The sequence below is a fragment of the Hypomesus nipponensis genome, chromosome 4 (assembly GCF_054491055.1).
Source record: "Hypomesus nipponensis isolate SF chromosome 4, ASM5449105v1, whole genome shotgun sequence".
Classification (NCBI taxonomy): domain Eukaryota; kingdom Metazoa; phylum Chordata; class Actinopteri; order Osmeriformes; family Osmeridae; genus Hypomesus; species Hypomesus nipponensis.
In genome coordinates, this window is record NC_140364.1 from 9620336 (window position 1) to 9643438 (window position 23103).

The window sequence follows — 23103 nt, forward strand, 5'->3', positions numbered from 1 at the left end:
TCTTCTGGCTATGCTATAATAACAGACCTGCGCTCATAGTTTGGAACCCGTTCACCCACCCCCACCTCTTAGAACCCCCCCCCCCCCCCAAACACCATGCCCACATGCCCTGCCCCCTCCCTCTCCAAACAAACAAAATCAACACAAGGACTGGCAGGCAGAATGTGTGTCCCTGCTTGGTTTTCAACCGTGGTTTGAGAGGTGGAAGATTGAGGGGTGTCGGTTGGTGAGTTGCTGGGATTGCAGTTATGCTAAGTGCAGCACATGCGCCGTGTGGGGCCTTGATGCTGCGTTGCTCTCATCTCCTGCTAATGCATTTGTAATGAGCTTTGTCCCCAGCTGAATTACCATTGGACCATCACAGCACTTTCTCAGCATCCGCCGCAATACACTGGCGTATATCAGCTAACACACACACTGTAGCAATCCCCGAGCGAGGCCTGGAACTTTCTCTCTGCCAATGGAAGAGGTGCATAGTTTGAACCCACACGGGTAGGTGGTTATTTGGGATTCTATGTGTTTAGGTTTTATGGAGATTGCAGTTGTTCTGGTCTGTGTAGGGGGAGTCTGGGATCAGCTGGCACTGGAGAAATCATCATCATTCTACCGTGCCGTGTCCCTGGTGCTCCATGTAAGGCAAGCCCTCTGGGCCATTTGGTTTGCTTGGTTGTTTACCAGTCTGTTCTTGTGTGGTCTGGTGTGGGTGCCAGTCGGTGATTGCGGTGGGTCCGATGTACCTGGCAGGTTTGTGAGTAGTGTGCCTGGCACGAGCGGGGCTGGCAGTGCCCAAGACTACCTGGTGTTCCAGGAACTGTTGAAGTTGGCCTGTGCTAGCCAGGGTTCAAAAGATTCAAGTCAGACGCTCCACACACGCTAAAACAAAAACGTACTGGATCACATGGCTGATGTGTTCCACGTCCAGGGTAGTGCCACAGAGAATAATATGAAATAGATTTTGTGTGGAATCGACCGTCCGAATGGAGGGACGAAGGGAAGAAAGTGAAGGAGAAGACTGAGAGAGGAAGATGTGGGGAGAAAGAAGAGGAAGTTGATCCTGACGAAAACGTAGCCAGCTGTTAAAACACCTTTCATTCCTCCGTGCAGGCTGTTCCGCCCAGGAGAGACTGACTGCGTCACCTCTCTCATGGCTCAGCTGCCTGGTGGTGGTGGGGGGAGGGGGGTGTCACGGGGCGGGGGCTGCTGTGTCAGCAGACTAGTCATCTATAAAAGGCATGATGGCGACCGTAGGCAATCATCTGAGATACCCCACGCAGTACAATCTGTGCCTCTTCGTTTCTCCTTCCTTTTCAGTCGCACAGACTCTCCGTCTCCTCCTCCTCCATCCCACAGTGCCTTCCTCTCCTTCTCTCTCCCACACACTTCCCAGCCCAGTTCCCGATCTCCAAGAACTATTGAAAAGGGAAATCAAAGAAAGCCTTGACGGGGGGGCTTCAGATCACCCCTCCTCTCTCCACCACTTCCTCTCCTCCTCTTCTCCTCCCCTTCCATGGTCTTCAAGGGTCAGAGTCCACTGAGCCAAATGGGTCCATTTGTTTTGAGCCAGGAGACATGGGGGAGACAGCAGGGCTGGGCCGGGCAGCCCTGGAACGTGCTGCTCTCCTGGCCTGCGGAGTCCCTTAACAGTGCCAAGAACGCGTTCTTAACTATTACCAGATGTGCAATCATGCTGCTCGCCCCCACCACAGCTCTGTTAGCGGTGGGCAGAGAAGAGAACGAGCTCCATTACTTGGCGATAATGCCTTTTCTGGGGAAGCAAATATTTCATTGTGTTTCATTTTAGCTGAACTAGCTGAACTTTTTTATTATTTTGTATTTTTTTAAGTTGCACAGCTATGTGTGTTTTCAGCCATCTAGCCTTCAACAAGGTCTGGAACATTTTGTAATTGTAGGTAGTCAGGACATACACACACAAGTGCACAAACATAAAAACACACAAATCTTATTCATTTTTCGATGGGTTGTTGAAAAATTCAAAAACCTTTCTCTGCAGGGAAAGTGTAAAAAAAAAAATACATACATAAATAATAAGGACATTTACCCCTTTTCTTTTTTCATTTTGTCTCCTTTGGAGAATAATGTTCATTGGAGGTGGCGCATAGTTTATTCGGCTTCACCAGGAGGTGTAGGGCCTCGTCAGTCTTGTCATCATGACTCAACTTGCATTCAATCACAAGATTTGCGCAGCTTACGGGGTGGGGGGGGCATCAACAGAGGAGGGAATCAGCACCGTCTGTTCGGGAAGTCCCTCTTCGTGCATGCTCTACCGTGAGGCTCCCTCACGGTGTTAGAGCCTTTGATTAACACCGAATTTTGGAGGTGCGGATGGATTTATGATGGTCATGTCCCACCCTGTGCAACACGAGCAAGGTTGTGTGTGCATGTGTGAATGAGAGTGTGCATGTAGTGTGTGGGTGAGTTCTGGCACACGATACATTACCCAACTGTTCTACAGCATCTACATCTCTCATGGTTTTTCCCTGTGGTAACCATGGTCACAACACTATGAATGAAACTGGAGAAGAGTTTGTACTGTAGGTGTGCATGTGTCTCTCTACAGGATGTCTGTGGGTATCTGTAAGTGTGTGTGTATGTGCACCAGTCGTAAAGTACAGAGGAAGTGTGCTGGATCCATGGACACACGTATGGCCTGTTTGGGAAAGAACGCCCTTTCAAAGAACTCTAAAATCCAAAAATACAAAGTCAGGCCATGATTTCCGAGTGGCTGACTTTGCACCCCATTGTAAATGTCAGGTGTAGCTGTTGATGTAGGAGCCAGAGGTGTTGTTCCAGGTGCACGTCCACATGGTGACCCAGCCTCCCACCACTGCAAATGGGCTGGAAGCCTGCTGCTCTCCCCTGACCAGGAGCATGGGCCAACACTGACACTTTCCATCACACACACACACACACACACACACACAAACACACGGATGCATGCACAGAAACACACACACAAGCTTGTGTGCTGCACTCTCTCTGACTCCTCACAGGCTTGTGATCAGTGGACACGAAGAGGCCTGTATAGGAAGTCCACTCTTTATAACTTCCTCTGGTTCCCTTTGGTGAGGAAGTGAGCAGGAAACATCAACAAGAGACAAGGTCCCCTGACAGGAAATGGTTCATGTCCTCTTCTTCTTCTTTCCACTGCACATGATGATATACAGCCATGAATCTGTCCTGGGATCTGCTGGAGTCGCACAGCCTAACATACGGCTGAAGGGAAAATCGACGGCCATTATTCCTGAAAAGGTTTATGAATCAAAGAGAAAGCAAGCAAAAATGAATATTTATGGTCTTTCAGAACATAACCCAAACCAGACAATGCTCTTCCTATGAGCTGTCATATTTCTATTCCTTCAAGTTGTTCTTGTGACGGTGATTATGTTAAAATACATGGAAATTAGGCTGCAATTAGACTGTAGTTCGACAGCAAAGATGTTTCCCCTCTGAGTGTATGACACCACAAAAGTCTGACACTGGCATAGAAGAAGAGAATTTAAAAAAACGACGTCTTGTTTGCTACCTCGGCATCCTGCCAGAATGCTCAGTAATGAGAGGTAGAAGAGAGAGAGAAAGAGAGAGAGAGAGAGAGAGAGAGAGAGAGAGAGAGAGAGAGAGAGAGAGAGAGAGAGAGAGAGAGAGAGAGAGAGAGAGAGAGAGAGAGAGAGAGAGAGAGAGAGAGAGAGAGAGAGAGAGAGAGAGAGAGAGAGAGAGAGAGAGAGAGAGAGAGAGAGAGAGAGAGAGAGAGAGAGAGAGAGAGAGAGAGAGAGAGAGAGAGAGAGAGAGAGAGAGAAGAAAGAGAGAGTAGAAAATAAATAATGCAATTGGCAGTGTTATCAAGCCAGTATCTTGCCAACATCCAGCCTCTCTGTTTACCCCTCTAAGGGGCGATGTGATGTCACATGTGTCGTTATTGGTGTGGGTTGCCAGAGTAACTCCATGCCTGCGTCTTTGGACCTCTTGAAGGGTTTTAGTGAGAGGACTTCCATCCATCTGGGCCTGGACACGGAGCTGGGTTCTGACGTCAGACTGGATATTAGTCTGCTGTCGTCTGGGTCTCAGTCATCTGATGTCCAGAACTCCTCTCCCTCCGTCTGAAGAAAGCTCATGTGGCTCTCTGTCTGACGCATCAGTAGGTGCAGTTTGATGATATACTATCGATGGAAAGGTATACTCCTGACATTTTTACCATCAATGTGGTATGGAATTAAGGGGTATTTTTTCTTTACTGGCTCAATGTTGTTGTCTGGGTTATTCTGACTCAGACTGAAGTCCACTTATTCATCACATTCAAAGCAAGAAAAACATTAATTAACAGGTGGGGCAGCTGTCTGACAATCAGCTATCATTATATGGCACATGTGGCGCAATCAGTGCAAACTATCTGGCACAGTTAGTTGTCATTGTGCGGTCAAGATAGAATGAACATAGCACAAAGAACTTTCAGTCCTATCCTCTTTGTTCAAGGTTTTGAAATGTTATATGAAGATAGAAAACTTACAGAGACAGCTTTTTGAAAATGACCTTGAGTTATGACAAAGAAGGAAACTCATTAGGTGTGTAGGGATTGTGTCAAGATTTCCATTGTATATAATGAGATCAATCATATTTTACATTTTCCTCTATTCATCTACTTTTCCAATACTGTTTTATTGTGTACAGATTCAATTCTCAATGGAGAGGACATTAGATGATGATGTATTTTGATGTGAGAAGTGTGGATTTGGGTATGTGTCTATGTGGGGTGTGTTGAATCACTGCTAAGCTACAGTCTGCCTGTCGAATAGAAAAACTGTGTGAATCCAAGTGTGACAACATTCATCTGCAGTTTTGAGGAAAAAAGAGTTGCTTCAGCAGCTGTGGTTTGCTCATCAGGCAATTACAGAACATCAAAGTTGTGGAACATTCTGACAAACTTAAAAAGCTGTTTCTCAAAGAAAACCTAACAAGAAAACCTTCTATATATTTTTTTAACTGTTATAATTGATTTGTTTCACATGAAGTTGCAACATTTCTTAATTGGTTTATCATTCATGCAACTTTATTCATCCTCTATGATGCCTATTATGTTAGCAGGTATTCTGCAGGCCCATAGCCGACCATAAATGGAAGGAGTAAACTTTGGTGGGCATAGTAGACCTTAAACTCCATCTCCTCCTCTCTTCTCCCTGAAGGGACTATAAGCTTGGCTGATTCCTCTCCGTTTACAGTGCTGCAAATTACAGTGCTGAATTTGATTTTCATTGATCGCAACTAGCTAACGTGGTGGCAGTAATCTGAATTCCAGTAAATCAATGCAGAGGAGAGAAGAATGTGAGGAGACTTACACGCTCCAAGCATTTAGAATTCATAGAACTGCTGGCTCATCGCCCAGCGTAGCTACTTTGGTAATCCCAAAAGGGCCTTCAAGTGAAAATATACTAATATTGACTTTCTCATCAGAAGTAGCTTTCTCCTTTAGATGGATTAGTATACTCAAATCTGACTTTCGGTTGGAAACTGACATAGAACAGTCAGCTGGCATTTTGAGACTTAGAAATTGCTTCTAGGTGTAGTGGCGTGTGGATTTTTAACGTGAGATATACTCAATTTGTAAAGAAGTACCACCTTAATAATGCCTTATAGCAAATCAAGGAACACGTGTTTAATATGTAAGAATCGGTATTCTGAAGCGATTCATTATTTTCGAAGAGTTGGGCAGTTAGTAACTGTGGTGAACATGCACACCTCAAAATGTGTCTCACAGGTAAAGTAAATATGAACAAGTTAGACCCTACAGGTGCATCTTGAGTGCAAGCTTAGCTAGTTTATGAGAAACGTCCAGGATTTTACAGGAGTGGAATAACGACAACACAGCTGGTCTTAGAGTAAACATAGCAGCATAGCACTGGAACAAACATTGTGCTGTAGGTGGCCATGCTTGTGCTGTGGCTGCTTTACCGGCCAAATATCTCTCTCACTTTCTCTCTTGCGTTGAGCCTCTCTTTCTCACATGCTCTCCAACTCCACAACCCTCCATCGCTTTATCTCCACCTCTACATCCCCTCCATCTTTCTTTGTTTACATCTCTCCATCCTTCCATCTCTCTCTCTATCCCTCCACCCCTCCATCTATGGCTCTCTCTCTCTCTCTCCACCCCTCCATCTCTGGCTCTCTCTTTCTCTCTCTCCACCTCTGTGGCTGTTCACCTCTCTGCAGTCAATGATGTTTACCGATTGGCTGCCACTGTCAAACATACCCTAATGACACAAAATCACCGTGGTGACGACTGATGAGGGTGCTCTCCGCCTGCCATACTCCTTAATGATAATTGCAGTCTCCTTTTACCGCCCCCCCAACCCTTGATTGAGTCTCTCAGTCGTTGAGGGTGGGGGAGCTTGGGGGAGTTGGGTGGGGGTAGGCTGTACCTGCGTGACAGCCTCCTCTCATTTCTCTTGAAAGGTTGCCTGTGTTCGTGCATTTTCAAACAAGAGTGGGCTGCTGGGCGTGACCTGTGTGCCTCTCTGTGTGTGTTTGCGTGACAATAAAAAGGGGAGATGAAAGCGTGTGAGATAAAGGGGGGGGGGGGTGGAATGAAAAAGAAAGGCGCCTTTTTGAGTTTTTGTGAGGTCGGTCCAAACTGCCCCCATCTCACCTGCTCACTGTGAAAAAGTGCCACTTCCACACACTGGCCTCAACTAAAAAAGTAGCACCAATTTCTCATGTAACACACTGTGAAATACAGACCGTTTCGCGTCCTGCAGCTGACAGATCATAGTCACCTGCAGAGCCTCATGGGACATGTGAAACCACTCATTGCTATCTATTAGTATACTTTGTTTTGATCTGAGAAATGATTAATAATTGTCACTCACAATTGGAGGTTGGGTACAACATGGTACTCAACCACTTAAAACTGTACACTACGACAATCATTTTGAATACTAAGTAGCAGTATTTAACTGGTAAACAAGAATATGAAGATTCCAATTACCCATTAGAAAGCAAAGGGTATCAACTTTATTTGTATTTTAAATTTGTGTTTTCAATATTTCTAAATTATATCTGCTAGGGTTCAATGAGTGCAGGTCCATTAGACCATAGCCATTTATTCTCCCTGGATAGTCATTAGATAACAGCACCAATCAAAGTGTGTGTGTGTGTGTGTGTGTGAGTGCATGTGTGTAATTAAAGTCGTCTCCTTAATTGCCTCCTCACCATTAACTACCCTGTCAATAATCAGGCTATGCATGCATATGCACGATTTAATTAGAAATGCTAATGGATGCACCTTTAATTATGCTTTTCATACTAGACCAAGGTGGACAGAATCTGATGAGCAAGAAAAGTGGTTTGAGTGGTGGATTGTTGTTATTAAAACTGGGTTACCATTGAAGGCAAATGCCAGGAGTTTTGGTTGTGAGATTGATGTGTCATTCAAACTAAGGGTGGTGATGGCGAGGCAAGGTGTGCTGAAGTCTGCGTGTGGCCTGTTTAGTTTGTTCTCGAAGATGAGTCACCTTCTCTGTCTAGAAGATTCCGGATATTTTTTTATATCCTATCATGGTTTGGAAGCTTTAATTTTGACAAATCAAACATGTCACCTCAGCCTCCTTCAGGAAGCAGCAGTCTTTGATGATAAAACACTTTGAGAGGAGCTCGGCACTGCCAGAGACGGAGAGAAAGAAAGAAAGAGGAGATGGAGCTCAGATCCCTCACCAATAACTGAAAGAGATGAAGATTATCTGTCAAACGTCCTCCTGCGGGGAAAGGAAAAAATAGAGGAGGAGAGTAGAAGACTTATGAAAAAGAGAGAGGGGGGGGGGGGGGAGACTGATGAGCGACTAACTGACTGACCAGCTGGCAGTCTGGCTGACTGACAGCATGCACACAGTTTAAGAGAAAGAAAGAGAGAAAGAAGAAAATAGAAACGCTCTCTCTCCACAGGTCTCCATCTTTCATTGTTGGGGCTCGTCTGAATTGGCTCGTCTCCAACTCTACAAGACAAACAGCTCTCCTAGTTTTCTTTTTCCCAAGAAAGCCAGGGATCTGCTCCACCATGGGATTTTTGGTTGAACATCTCCCATTTAGCCCGACACAGAGGGATTTTGTTTTTGAAGAAAAGCAGATGTTTTTGATTGGAATACTCAGATTTGATTCTCAGGTCTAGGGTACGGTAGACATCACGTTATTGTCCTTGAAATACCGCTGCAATATATTCCCGTCTCTCTTCCATGAGAGCTGTTGATGTGTTTATGTTAACGCACTTCATTGTCCCTTTAGTTAGTTAGCTGGGCTTTTCAGAGCCACTCATGCAAGCTGTCAAGTCCATACTGACAGTTTTCTTTTGATATCCAGTGTTCACGCAACTGGAACGAAGTGAAAGGAGATGAAAGCTTGCTAGTAGTCCTATTTGTCCTTTTATCTCATTTATGCCCCAAACAGGTTCTTTGAATCTGTTTGAATCTAGGTTTGTTTACTAGAGTCTTAGGCCTGATGTGTTGTCACAACATGAATACTCCAGTAGAACTGGGTGAAAAACAAAACATTTAACAAAAGAGAGGAGTGAAAATAAGAGAAATGATGACGAGGAGATTTGAAGGAGCTTTTCCACCCCTGCGGTGAAAATATAGCATGAAATGAATGGAAATGACTGACCATAAACTTTTGGAAGATATATTTTGCTCTCCATTCCTCTCACCCCACCTGGCCTCCATCCAGAATCCTCAGATCTCGGCTGGGCAGCTCAAGCCGTAACCTCAGCAGCCAGCCCATGATGGTAGACTACCTGTGTCAGTGTCTGTCTGGGAGGAAAATCACCGCTCTTTCCCTCTCATGTGGTTGTTTGTCTGCAGCCCAGTCGCTCTGATCTGAAACCCTGTGTTGAATCAGTACCTGGCAAAGGACGGGGGACAAGAGGCACACAGTGTAGGCCAAAGCCCCAGCTTGCACCCGCGGCCTATCAGAGCGCTGGGAACGCAGGACTCGGCGCTAAAGTCAACTTGGCTGTGTCCGTGCGCAAATATTTGCGGAGCGCTCCGCGGACGGGTTAGCCGCTGGCGAAAGCTCACAGGGTTTCGACCGCCCGCACTAATAAAGATTTCGGGAACAGAGATGAATTTGGGAAATTTGCAGAACGCAAATTTATACGTCCCCTCAGACGGTCCAGACCCCCCTCCCTTTCCCGACTGGGATGATAAACAGAAAATGTGAAGGGGAATTTCAGAGTGGATTTATAAATAGTAAACTGAGCCTGAATTTGACAGTTGGACTGGTATTACGACAAATATCAGCTTTCTTCTGAGGTCTTTCATCATCATATTAATCTGTCAGTCAGGGAAGGAGGCAGGCCTTTGCTATAGCGTTGCGATCTACCTAAACAGCCCATATAACATGGCTCTCTTCAGTTGGTCACTTTATTCTGCCACCTAAAACTGCATTGTAGGTCTACTCGTGATTCAGGACTGAAGTTGTAGATTTTGGCTTTGAAAGCATGAAACAATAAAGATTTTCATGTGCTGACATTTTCCTTGTCTCTCATCCTAACTTAATGTACCCCAGACCTTCATACAGGGTACGCAAATGGTAGCCATTTTAGAACACTGTGCTCAATGGGACTTTTGAAATGTGATTTGTTAGGTCTCGGTAAATGGCTTGATGCTGTGTATGTGTTGAGATGTTGGAACTAACACCTAGGTGTTCAACGAGTTTAAAAGATGTGTCACTATACTGTGATGACATCTAGTGGTTCAAGTGAAAACTGCCATTTTGTTGAAAGGGGAGAGGAAGAGGTGGGGGGGGCGAGGGAGAAGTGGAGAAAAAGGAGAGGAAGGTCAAAGGAGATTTCAAAACTCCAACCCCCCTCCAGCGACCACGCCGGACACACCCCGTCCCCCTCCCCTCCTGTCCCAGCAGACACCCCGTCCCCCTCCTGTCCCAGCAGACACCCCGTCCCCCTCCTGTCCCAGCAGACACCCCGTCCCCCTCCCCTCCTGTTCCAGCAGACACCCCGTCCCCCTCCTGTCCCAGCAGACACCCCGTCCCCCTCCCCTCCTGTTCCAGCAGACACCCCGTCCCCCTCCCCTCCTGTTCCAGCAGACACCCCGTCCCCCTCCTGTCCCAGCAGACACCCCGTCCCCCTCCTGTCCCAGCAGACACCCCGTCCCCCTCCCCTCCTGTTCCAGCAGACACCCCGTCCCCCTCCCCTCCTGTTCCAGCAGACACCCCGTCCCCCTCCTCTCCTGTTCCAGCAGACACCCCGTCCCCCTCCTGTCCCCGCAGACACCCCGTCCCCCTCCCCTCCTGTCCCAGCAGACACCCCGTCCCCCTCCCCTCCTGTCCCAGCAGACACCCCGTCCCCCTCCTGTTCCAGCAGACACCCCGTCCCCCTCCTGTCCCAGCAGACACCCCGTCCCCCTCCTGTCCCAGCAGACACCCCGTCCCCCTCCTGTCCCAGCAGACACCCCCTCCCCTCCTGTCCCAGCAGACACCCCGTCCCCCTCCTGTCCCAGCAGACACCCCGTCCCCTCCTGTCCCAGCAGACACCCCGTCCCCCTCCTGTCCCAGCAGACACCCCGTCCCCCTCCCCTCCTGTCCCAGCAGACACCCCGTCCCCCTCCCCTCCTGTCCCAGCAGACGTCCAGCCCAGGGTGATGAGCGACTGCTCCTTCCCCAGACTGCCTGTCTGCTCTGTGCTGCTCTGCACTGGTCTGGCCCCTCTCCCCCTGAACCGTGTCACAGCCCTTTGGGGCCCCCTTGTGATCCCGCGCCCGTGTCATAAACACAGCTTCGCTCACAATCACGGATCTCCCGGACCGTTTTATAGCTTTCACAGTCGGTTTTTGGTCATTTTAGACCCCCTTGTAAAACAAGGTGAAGAGATGACATTCACTGATGCAGTGTTGACTTCCTGGCCTTAGAGTGGCACGGCCTTATTGTTGTAACAGAGGCTGGTGTGCTTGCTAAACGAGACTTGTAGCATGCAGTAAATGTGTAACTTGTTGTACCGTATAACGTATAATAAAAGGTTCAGCTATAGTTTCATAATTTTTCCATCAGGTGGCAGTAGTGTGCTGCGTCCGGCAATGATCATAGAAAATGCTGAAGGATTTTCAAACAAAATAGGCCTAAAACATGTAGCATAATTCAAATGTCACCATACGAAATAAACAAAATGTCAAGTGTTGTGATGCTGATGTTAAGGGTACCTATTTGGGTGTAACTTCTAACAATGTATCCACATTCCAATATTTTTTGCTTTTGTATGGTAAAAGTTGTTTTGTGTTGTTCTGTCTTAAAGGCATCTATTTATGTATGTGACCTGGAAAAACAACATGTATTGCTTTTATATTCAGCTTCTTACAGAAGGCAGAGTTATTTAGCCTGCACCGTTTAGCCACTGTGAGGTAAAAATCCTCCACAACTTTCCCCTTAATGCTTTATCTGTTAAAACACAATTTTGAATCTATCAGACTGTTATTGAAGAGCTTGACTGATATTAATTGTTCCCTAGCGTTGGGCTTTGGCCCGTTTGGAATCCTTACCTCCACATCAATAAATCAATATCTCATTGCCTTGTCTCAGAATGTAACATTTTATCCCGGCACAGTTCCCAGCTCAACTATCCATTATACTCCAACCCTGCCTGAGTCTGTACAACATTCACTGAATTCCCAGGAAGAGAGAAAGGTGAATCTGGAGAAAGACAGAGTGAGGGAGGCAGGGAGTGTATAAGAGAGAGAGAGAGAGAGAGAGAGAGAGAGAGAGAGAGAGAGAGAGAGAGAGAGAGAGAGAGAGAGAGAGAGAGAGAGAGAGAGAGAGAGAGAGAGAGAGAGAGAGAGAGAGACAGACAGACAGACAGACAGAGACAGAGACAGAGAGGAAGGGAAGAAGAGATATGACATAATGATGATTTATATCCACTACTTTTACAGTTCCATATGACTGTAGGTGGGCCAGCCTGCAGAAAATGTGGGTGTAACCCAATTCCTGCAACGCACACTGGACATAGACAGGTCATCTAGGCGGGGCCCTCACGTGATAGAGACCCTGGAGGATCTGTTGACATAACATTGGTTGCATGTAGATAAAAGGAGAATATTCACTTACAGACTCAAACCACTGATGACAAAAAGCCAGACATGTTTTTCTTCCACTAACGATGTTGATAAACCTCCCTTGCGTGAAATGAGCATCGACTTTGCAGTTTCACCAGCACGTCAGTGAAGATAGTGCTGTCTGATCCATACCTCCCTTCATGCCTCCCTCCCCCCATTCCCACTGTGGGGCCATTGGCTATCAGACCTCTTTATGTCCAGTCTCAGGAGGTGGTGTCCACCCTCCTTTGATCTCAGCAACAGAGCTCTCCAGCCCAGGGAGGATCAGATTGGGGAGTCAAACCTTCCATTGGCAGAATGCACTCTAGAGCAGCTTGCTAAGAGGACACAGAGAAAGCCTGGTCAGATACATTAGCGGAGTGGGGTGTGTTGGGTATGGGAGTCAGATGGCTGAGCGGTTAGGGAATTGGGCTAGTAATCAAAAGGTTGCCGGTTTGATTCCCGGACGTGCAAATGACATTGTGTCCTTGGGCAAGGCACTTCACCCTACGTGAATGTTCCTGTGTTACTGTCAGTCGCTCTGGATAAGAGCGTCTACTGAAATGACTAAATGTAAGATGTTTGCGTTTGTGTGTGTTGGGGAAGGTGCCGGTGTGTGTGTGTGTGTGTTTGTGTGTGTCCAGGTGAATATCCCACTGAGCGTGTCTCGTGTTGACCATGATTCTGACCTGAAGGATCTCCTGTCTGCTTTGGGGGTTGCTTTCTGTCGTCTGGTTCCCCTACGAACGCTCAAACACACACGCTCAAACACACACACACGCACACACAACTGACCTCTCCAGGTCGCGTGTCTCCACGCTGATGAATGACGGCTCGTAAAAGACTGCAGGTTTGAATTACTACTATCTTCAGCCACACATCCACCTCAAACACACACATATACACACACAACATATACACACACATACCACCTTCTCCCGCAGACAGAGTGTAGGAGAGATAAAGAGTCTGGCCAGACCGAGCGTGACATCATGACATCATCCCCCCCCTGTCTTTTTATTCTTCTTTTTTTGGCTCTCCTCACAAAGGGGAAATGGTACCTCACTACAGAGAATGTTTGAAAGCCATCAAATAGCCCTTGTAGGTTCAAGGTCTGGTGACCGTAGTTAGAACCTCTTAAAAAAAAGCCAAACAACAGGTTGATACAATGTTCAACTCATGCAGTAACTTACATTTAAAATTCAAATACTTCATTTATACTTAATATATAATGACCACTCACCTTGTCTATAACTGTTACTGTTAATGGTTGGGATGGTTAGGCTCATATTGATGTTTCTCCCACTGGTTCCCTTGAGGCAGGAACCTGGCACAATTGGTTGGTGTGTTTCACAGTATCTTGACACACCACTAATCTGTCTGGGATGGACATCCTTCACACATGAGGGGCTAGTTACTGTCATGTTGGTGTGGATTTTGGTGTAGTTTTTGGTCTGGCTGTTGGCCTGTTATTTGGTCTGATTTTTGGCTTGATTGATGGTGTCCAGGATGACTTACATGATACAGCTGAAGAGGATTGTTGGCCAAATATCATTACAATGGTATAGTTGTTAGGTAAGAACTTTCGAGAAGGTCATGGGAGCTCAGAGCATGCATGGGTGCAGCTTCTGATTAAAGGTATGTTGGAGACACATATGTAGTAAGAGAGGGACACATGGAAAAGACAGGAGGGTGAGAGAAAGGAGAAAAGAGCGAGAGAAGGAGGAACAGAGAGAGACACATGACATTCCTCCTCACTGGGGTTAACAACAGAACAAACAAGGGTTAGACAGTTGGACATTCTTTATCAGTCTGTCTGGAGGCATTCTTTACATGTGTCGCTTCGCAAATGGAGCCTCCTCCAGCTTCAAGTGGAGACCGAGCCCCTGCGAGTTGAACCAGTGAACCCCTCTGCCCGCTTGCACATTCCTGTCAATTGGCTGAGTGGGAGCTAAGTCCCCCTCTAGGATGGCTATAATGGGCTGCTGTGACCGGTAGCTATCGCTATAGGTCTCCATGGGGCTTTGCTAGTGAAAGGCTCAGTCTGACCAAAAGGTGATAACTGTAGCTGTGGGCCAGAAGAGCAACAGAGGACTATACAGCTCAGTTTAAGAGGGCCATGTGTTAGCATGTGAACACGCTCTTATATAACTATTATTGTCTGACTTAAGAGTAACATTTTGGGGTGAGGTGGGTCTGTTTCTTGACAAAAGAGGTCACATATTTTGATAGCAGTCGTCAGAATATGTGACCTGCCTGTTACATGGTTGAAAATGTCTGACACACCAATCAAACCATCTCAGGTGACTTATTTGTCCTTGCCGTGTATATACAAAAGACAATCACAGATCGGGTCAACATCTGTACCTGGAAATAAGAGGTCACATATTTTGATAGCTATTGTAACATTGATAGATCCGTGAAGGCCACACAGGTCCTGTGACCAGCAAGCTTTCCGTTGGCGTAACTGGTGGTGGTCGTGCTTGAGCTGTCGATCGATGGTGGTGTGTTTGATCCCAGCTGCAGGCATAGTTGGTTAAATAAGAAAGATTAATGAGAAGAGAAATATGAAATGTTGTAAAAAAATTGTGTAAAAACCCAGTTCGAAATATCTTTACTGTACATTAGCTCACATCTTTTCACTTATAAAGTTTGCTAGTGCGTACCAAACAGTTTCCAGTAGCCTACCGTATGTGCTGACTGTTGAGAGATCTAAATGAGACTGCTGATGGATGCCTGGAGCAGGCTCAGGTCAATAGCCAATGTTGAACAAACGCATAACTGACGTTTGTTCCTCGATGAAAGCCTTGCTATGTTATTTCCATTCAACGAGGACCATTTATAGGGTGTCCTTCAGGCATATTCACACAATCCTCCGTCAAACTAATTAAATGCTTAACAAACTCGTAGCACTCTCACCCAGAACTGTTGACAATCACATGATTTGCATACAAATATTTCCTAATTAGGAGGCAATTGTTGGAACATTGCCAAGTCATCACTTGGTGAAAAGCCTAACAACGGGCCTAAATATTATGCATTTATATTCTGTCAAAATTATTTTAGATTCAAGCTTTCACTGTTGTCAGCTTCTTTTGTGTTTGGGCCTGTGGTATGTTCTAAAGTTGAGTTTTGCCCTTCACTTGTTAACCACAGCCTGTATTGAAACTACATTTCATCTAGCGAGGCCTCCTGAAACACTGACAAAGACTAAAAGTTTAAAGAGAGAACTTAATGCACTGTGTTTAAATCCCTGAGTAGGGTGAATCTGCATAGAGACGAAAACTAGATGTTGCGTGTTGCTTTAAACACCACCTGCATGGTCCTGCTGGCCCCAGTAAAGTGATAGCTGGTTAGGACCACACATTCTCAACACAGTTCAGGTTAAGGTGCTCATTCAACCCTTGCTACATGGCAAGGCTGGGACAAAGCTTCAAAGTGTAGGCTGTCTAAATTCTACTGAGTCTGGAACTCTGTAAACCTCTCAGCTCAGAGAAAGGAAACCTCTCATATCCTAATCAAACCATCATTCCATTACCCTCCAATTTCAAAACCAAACCGCATTAATTGCAGTGTAATTTAAAACTCCTTTTAACTCAATTGGTTCAAAATTCCAAACTGTCCAGTAAAGATTGCCATAACGTTTGCTCATTGGTTAGTCACCTTTACATTTCAGACATTGAAAAATATGTACATTGATATTTTCTAGACAAGTCTGTGATGAGACTGGGAGCCACTTCAGTCCGTTTTCAGATAACAGCTTGCTCTCTGAGGTGACAGTCCAGGTTAGAGGCAGTAACACAATGACTCCATTCATGACTGAGGTAAAAATACCACTTTGCCACAGATGCCATCTCTCCAAGCTCACGCAGGATGTCCAGGAGAGACCCAATAATACGCTCAACAAGAGAAGAAAAAAAACATTGAGTCAAAGCAGCTTTTGGGACCAAACCACAAACTGGAGGTCAGATTTTTTAAACCACCCTGGGGATCTCGCGTCAGAAGAATCACATTTTACTCATGATTACAGATACACACTCTATCCTGGTAATAGTGTGGTTATACCCTTTGCTGTCATAGTGGGACCTGCTTCGTAAGAACCCCTTCACATGGTTAACATTGCCTAGCCCTAATGGCTCGTTTTATTAGTCTCTCTCCTATTAGAGATGTCAGAAAGACAGTTGTGTGCTCCCCCTCGCCAACACAAACACTATGTGACCCAGTGGAGTGTGGCACCACCTTAAAGCTTGTACAACCAATTGACCATAATGCATTGCAGCTGTGGATAAGATGACATCAAAATACAGATAAGATGAAGACATCTCATATCCTTGCGTCCACATGAGGTGGTCTATTTACTCAAAGGTCTCACATTAATTACTATCAATTGGTCATTGAAGCGTATTTGGAAGGCGGGGGGACGCCCATCTCATCAGTGCGCTAGCGTGGCCGTGAGCTCTGTTCTGTTTCGACCAATGAGGAACGAGGACTATCCCACGGGCGCCATCCACCCTAATGACAGCCCGGAGGAGGTCCACACGTCTGGGTGATATATGAGGCATTAAACAAGGACTACATCAATATTTGAACATTTGAGGATAATTTCCATTGTGTCACCTGGGGTTGAACTGGATTGGCTTGGCATGTGGAGAGTCTGTCTCTGTCCAAAAGGGTTCCGTTTTGCCTCTACTGTACACAGCTGTCAGGATGTAAAAATAGAGCATGTCAGAGAAAGGGGTCTGTGCCAGGTTGAAAAAAGAGCCCTGCCACGCTCTCATCCAACACCTTTCAGCAGATAGGACACTCTCACAATTAATAGAGCACAAGCTCCCTATTGGTATTAACCTTTGCGAGTCAAGGCGATGCAGTCAGTCTAATCTCTCAGCCCTTTGGTGACACCGCCTCGACAGTACCCTCCCCTCTTCGTGGGTATAGATGCGTAGCTGTCGATGCATACGCACTCGACACAAACGCACACATGCTCACACACACACATAAATAAACACACAGGCAAGCTCTCTTCCATGTTTCGCTCTTTCTCACGCTCAGCCGTGCTCCCTCTTCTTTACTCCCAGTACAGTCACGCACCCACACACACACACCCACACACCCCCACACACACAAACACACACACACACACACACAGTAGACCCATGTCAGCAATGCCTGCTGAAGGAGCTGATACCCTTGTCTCTGTAGTGCGGTGCCTTGCTCTATATCCACCCTGCCAAAGATCAAATAGTTGGCTGCTGCACCCCGGTTCTGTATCCAGGCACACATTGGATTTCATCATGGAGTGTTTATCTGGTATTAGAGACTGACAGGGAAGCTGTAGTGACTTTACAAGAAGGTGTTAGCCCCAGCGCTGCAAGCTAGTGAGTTGCACCTTTACATGGCTTCTAAGGTAAAAGCTATGTGAAGAAGTGTTAATATACCTCCAAACCAGTAATACCCTGGTCTTCTATGTGGTCTGGAGTTACAGTAAAAGTGTCACTATCAATACCTAACATACCTCAACACCAGACTGGTGTTCATCAGTGTCCACACATCACTCTGCATTAAGGCTAGATCCGTTTTTTATGTTGTTAAAGGTTAAGTGGACTCTGATAGGAATTGCTCATGTCTTGAGCATGTCTGGGATTTCGAACGGTCCCAGCCTTCACATGAAGACACACACAGGACACTGCCCCACCTCCCACACACCCCCTCATCGCTCAGCAGTACGTCTCACAGCCTTCCTACCCTCTGCTGAGGAAGATTGAGAACGAGTGGAGAGATAAGCAACACCAACACCCCACCCAGTGTCCAACCTGAACCCTGTCACGCAGAGTCTCTTTCGCTTGGTCTTTCTTGGTCTCTCTATCTTCTAAATCTGACTCGGTATGAAAAACGACCAGACTAAATACTTTATGGAAAATGCTGTTTGTATCCCCCTGCAAAAGATGTAAACGTCCAGGAAGAGCCCGGCTAAGAGACTCCATCGCTGTCTTGGTGTTTGTTTGTTGGTGCTGGTGTTACCAAGTTTGTTGACCTCTTGTAGCCATGTCTCTGTGACTTTGTTTCCATATCTAGCTTACAGATGCTACTTGTCTCAGTCTAATATGAGTCTTTGAATGATTATGAAAAGCTTGTCTCACCAAGAATGTGAAATAAAAGACAATAATAACACTCTTGGCCATAAATAATGAAGAAGAATGCCACATGCAACAAAATCGTTTCTAATGAAACATTTTATTAACGAAATGCATGCTGTATTTTTTGTAATTTGTTTTGTATCATGAGATGAAAAAATAATAATTCAAAATTGTTTTTCTTTAGTAATGCCTCGATGATGGTGCCTCTGACACACCGCTCTTCTTTCTGCAGAAGAATCTTTTCCAGCTCCTGGGTTTTTTGGAGGTTTCAAATGAAGGCCTGGCGGTAGACTCCAACTCAAAACTGGAGGTGAACGATGAAGAGGGGCAGTCTGTTCCCATGAGTTCAGCCTTCATCTCTGCCCGTATGGCTCTGTCTTCTTCCTCTCTGCTGCGTCTGCAGACAGTCCTGCTGGAGAAGTTCTCCGTCTCGATCTCTCCACCCTTTTGTCCTCTCATGAGTACCTTGGAGTTGATCCTTGGTGGATTTCCTCTTATTCTCCTATGACGAGCCTCTCTGTCGGCGATTCTGATGAGGTCCGAGGCGTTCTCGTCGTCGATGTCCAGGTGCCTGGTACATGAGGCCTGTTCTTGCACCTTTTTCTTCATTCTTGACATTTCTTCTCTCACTTCCTTCATCATCTCAATAACCCCCTCGTCCATCTCCCGCCTCAGGCTCTGGCTCTGTTGCTCAATGGCGTCCTTCATCCTCTTTCTCTCCTTCTCCACTTTTTCTCTTTGCTCAGCGAGCTTCTCAGACATCTCTTTCTCCATCTTTTTCTTGATTTCCGCTTCTCGATACTGTACTTCTTTTGCCATTTTCTCTGCCGTCTCTTTTTCTATCTTGGCAATCTCTTTTGCCATTTTCTCTGCCGTCTCTTTTTCTATCTTGGCAATCTCTTCTGCCATTTTCTCTGCCATCTCTTTTTCTATCTTGGCGATCTCTTTTGTCCTTTTGTCGGCCATAGTTTTTTCAATTTTGATAATCTCTTTCGCCATTTCCTTTGCCATCTCTTTCTCCATCTCCATCTTCTCTGCCCTTTCCTTTTCCAACTTTTTGGTAAACTCTTTTTCCATTTTCTCTGCCATCTCTTTTTCCATTTTCTTTTCCATCTCTTTCTTCATATTCTCTGCCCTCTCCTTTTCCATCTTCTTGATCACCTCCTTTTCCATGATCTCTGCCATCTCCTTTTCCATCTTTTCATCCATCTCTTTTTTCCTCTTCTCCACCATTTCTCTTTTGTCCCTGTCCAGTTGCTCCAGTTTGTTGTTCATCAACTCCACCTGTATCTTGGCCTGTCCAAGCAGCCCAACCACCTCCCGCTCCGAAGACTCCACCCTCCTCTCTTTCTCTCTCAGTTTTCTCTCCCTCTCCTCAAACTCTTTCTTCAGCTCCTCTCTCAAACAATGCTTTGTCTCCACCTCCTCCTCTCTCTTCATCCATTCTCTGGACTTCCTCCAGTCCTCATCTAGCCCTGCTTCACCCAGCTCCTGCCTACACTCTCGTTTGAACTCCTTGAGTCTGGTCTTCACCTCTCGTTTGATGTTGAGGTTATTCTCATTCAGTATCTGCTTGATTGTTTCCACTTCTTGCATCTGAAAGATTGCTATCCTTTCGTCAAAGTACATTCTCCAACTCTCCATCTCGTGTGGCTGCCACATTTCCTTTACAGCCTAAAAGACACAAGCAACTTCTCTTTAGAGTCCCTCCAAAAATGTATCTGGTAGAAAATCATACCATTCTAATTTAATGTTTTGTTTTGTGCTATATCTTATTTGTTTTGCTGTGTCATTGGATTAATTGTGTGTATACACAACACTTACCATTGATTGCTTTTTACTCATATCTTGATAAAAGATTGAAAGTGAAGTTTCTAATGTTTGCAGTTTCTCAGTTGAATGTCATCAGTTTCTCATGCAGAAATGATTTCAAAATTTCTGAGTTAGAGGATCACCTCTTTTCATGCATTAGAACTCTGCTTTATGACATCATAAAGCATCATGCATCATTGCTATGACTACTCTTCTATGCCAAGAAAACCATCCATGTCCTATGTGAACCCATTATGACATCATACATCTCTTGCTCTCTCTCCACCTGTCTCTCTGTCTCCCTCTCTCGTTCTCTCCCACACACAAACACAAAAACACACACACACACACACACTAACAAACACACACACACACACACACACGTACACCTGGCAGAGGTATGTGTTCTGCAGTTCCTGTTTTTATTTTCCCTCACACGCACACAGCTGGTAATCTGGTTGTCAGAGTTATTAATAGGGCCTGGCACTTGGCTACCACTCAGATGGGTATCCTTCCTATAACTTTCAATCTGTTTGCCCTTCACATTCTCCTGCATGGCTCCTTGGCCCCATTTTACACCAAGCTATTGGGGAGGAGAAATTAGTGAGGAAGGCTTCCATCACAACAACCAAGATTGTTTAGAGGTCCCAAATACTACATCATGGCATCAATCCGAGAATCAAATAAAGCTGATTTATTCTTGTGTCAGACATAGAATATTGATGTGTCTATAGAGAGAATCAGTCAACTTTGATCTGTGGTTTGTGGTTGGGGTTATCAGTAGCGTGAGTGATTCACCGTCCTCTGTTGCAGTGGTCAAACCTGGGTCAACCAGGGTTAATGACACAGAGACAACCAGAGGTGTGAGAGACTGATCAGTGACACATGTAGTGTCTAAGAAATGGTCTTGATCAGAAACAACCACTGGAGGGAGATTGAACCGACATCTATCCTCAGGAGATGGTATAATTGCACAATTCTTAGCTTTTCCCCTCGTTCTGTGAAATATTCCTCTCAGCCTCAAGTCATTGGTTCACATTGTTCCACTTGCACAATGTTTTCAACAAAGCATGCCAATATCCACTAATGAAAGTCCTGATTGAGAAGCTGTTATGTGAGATTGTAAGATGAAACTGAGGGATGTATAAAGTGTCTGTCTCTTTTTGACAGACCTTATTTCTGGTTATGCTCTTTTAAATCACCTATCACAGCCACGTTTTTGAAGAAAGGTCAGGAGCCTTTTTTTGGCAGTCTAGCAGTGGAGGAGTATTCAAAGTATGTCCCAGCCGCGGGTCCCTGTTGGAAAACAAGAATACCTCTGAAGGTACATGTCAGGAGGGATTCCCGCCATTTAGAACCCTTTTCGGTTCCCCTGACAGCATGTTCTACCCTGGATTTATTGCTATTTAGTGTTGTAATCCCCTGAAGAGCATTTCATTACGGTAATCAAAACCGGATTGTGGGTCAGGGGAGGGAAGCAGGGCAGATTTATCATCCTCTGTGATGTCCTGCAAGTGGCAGTGCCAAAGAGTCTCCCTGCCAGGCAGTCGGCTGAGCCTAAGCAGGGCTGGACGAGTCATCCAGAGGGGCCTGGAGGAGGATGCTCTGTCAGCCAGTCAGGTGTGGCTCTCCTTTTGTTACGCGGCTGTCCGGGGTTCGGCCACGGAGCAAGGTGTGGCAGGGCCTCCAAAGTGGCAGTGACAGACAGAGCCAGGACCCACACCCCTGGGGAGCTCATCGCTCCGGGCCGGACTCCATCTGTTGAGAGCTTTCTTGGCAACTGGCTCCCGACATATGAAGGTGCTTAGTGTAAGGCCTCGAGGGGGAGAGGAGGGATGGAGGAGGGGAGGGATGGAGATTGGGTGGAGAGGGGAGCTGCATGCATGTTAAGAGCAGCGGGGGTTGGATGTAGCGTTGACAGGCTGGCTGGCTTCCAGAGGGATATGAAATCTCCGTCGTGGTGCGATGTGATAGACATGATGTGGATGATATACACATTTCCCTCAGCTCACATCCGTTCTGCATTATCGGTTTGGAGGGTCCATGAGCAGTTTTTTGTTGTTGTTGATCAGATGGATGTGGAGATGTCTGGCACGATTGGGTCATTAGAAAGACTTACAACAAGTGTTGAACAGGGTCGTTGTTTAAACTGATAGTCTTAAGCTTTAAGTAATCAATGGTTTGAGGCCTGGGTGAGTAACAAGATCTCTATCCGCAGAGTATTTGTCTCTCAGAAACATTTACAGCAGTCCTGTGGAACATGTTTTTCAACCCAACTCGAGTTTGGAAGTGATCGACACCCAAGCTGGTCAGCCTCAACTTCTTTTGACCTTTTAATGATCTGTCTATTTCAGGAGCCTATACCTGTGACCCCAACAGTCATAATTCAGTCAGTGAACAACTTCTTCCTGTGCTAGTTTAAAAACAAACAATGCTTGTGATGACTCCTCAAAGGATTCATCCATTTTAGTTATCCCATGATGCAACAGTCCCCAGACATTGATGGCTCTTCCTCCCTTATATTTACCCCAATCTGTCTTTTGACTTGCTTACTGTGAACATATTTTTACATTTGTGGACAATGTTTTGGCACAAATGGAAGATGCATTTTAAATATGTTCTAAGAATACTGCCTTGAAGCCACCCATCGACATCAGAAGTAACATACAAACATAATGGGACTTTTTGGGAAATTCTTGCTGTTAGTTTTATTTATCATAACAAGGATAATGTCTGTTCTTTCCTTTTCAATCTTTGCTCACCCACAACCTGAAGTTTGGCATGGTGAAACCTCTAGCGGAAAACAAGTCAAAACATTGTGCTAAAAACCGCAACCAAGTCTCTGGCTGCATTTCTAAGAGTTTCCTCAATCTTCCTATTTCCACAGAAAAGCGATTGACGTGTTTTACATCAAACTTGCTGGCTTTCAACCAACGAAGAGAATCACAAGAGAGTATAACGAATGGAAACAGTCTGTCTGGAAAAATAATTAAAAGAACATCATGTTGTTACTGCAGCTCACCTGCATCATCTTCACCTCTGCATTCATCAACATTATTTCA

At 45.7% G+C, this 23103-nt stretch overlaps 1 protein-coding gene across 1 annotated transcript; it reads right to left on the reverse strand.

Moving 5' to 3' along the window:
- Positions 1 to 18350: 18350 nt before the first annotated feature.
- LOC146295418 (uncharacterized) lies at positions 18351 to 20144 on the reverse strand. The gene is made up of 2 exons (XM_084696313.1): positions 20054 to 20144; positions 18351 to 19903 (listed from the first exon to the last, which is right to left on the reverse strand). The coding sequence occupies exons 1-2, from the start codon at positions 20072 to 20074 to the stop codon at positions 18410 to 18412; spliced, it is 1515 nt and encodes a 504-aa protein (XP_084552439.1). The 5' UTR covers positions 20075 to 20144; the 3' UTR covers positions 18351 to 18409.
- Between the last annotated feature and the right edge of the window lie 2959 nt (positions 20145 to 23103).

Bases quoted from the DNA above. Each gene is read 5' to 3' on its own strand.
- LOC146295418 (XM_084696313.1), bottom strand. From the start codon at position 20,074: ATGAGTAAAAAGCAATCAATG. The intron at 19,904-20,053 runs GTAAGTGTTGTG...TGTGTCTTTTAG, and splicing joins TGAGTAAAAAGCAATCAATG to GCTGTAAAGGAAATGTGGCA.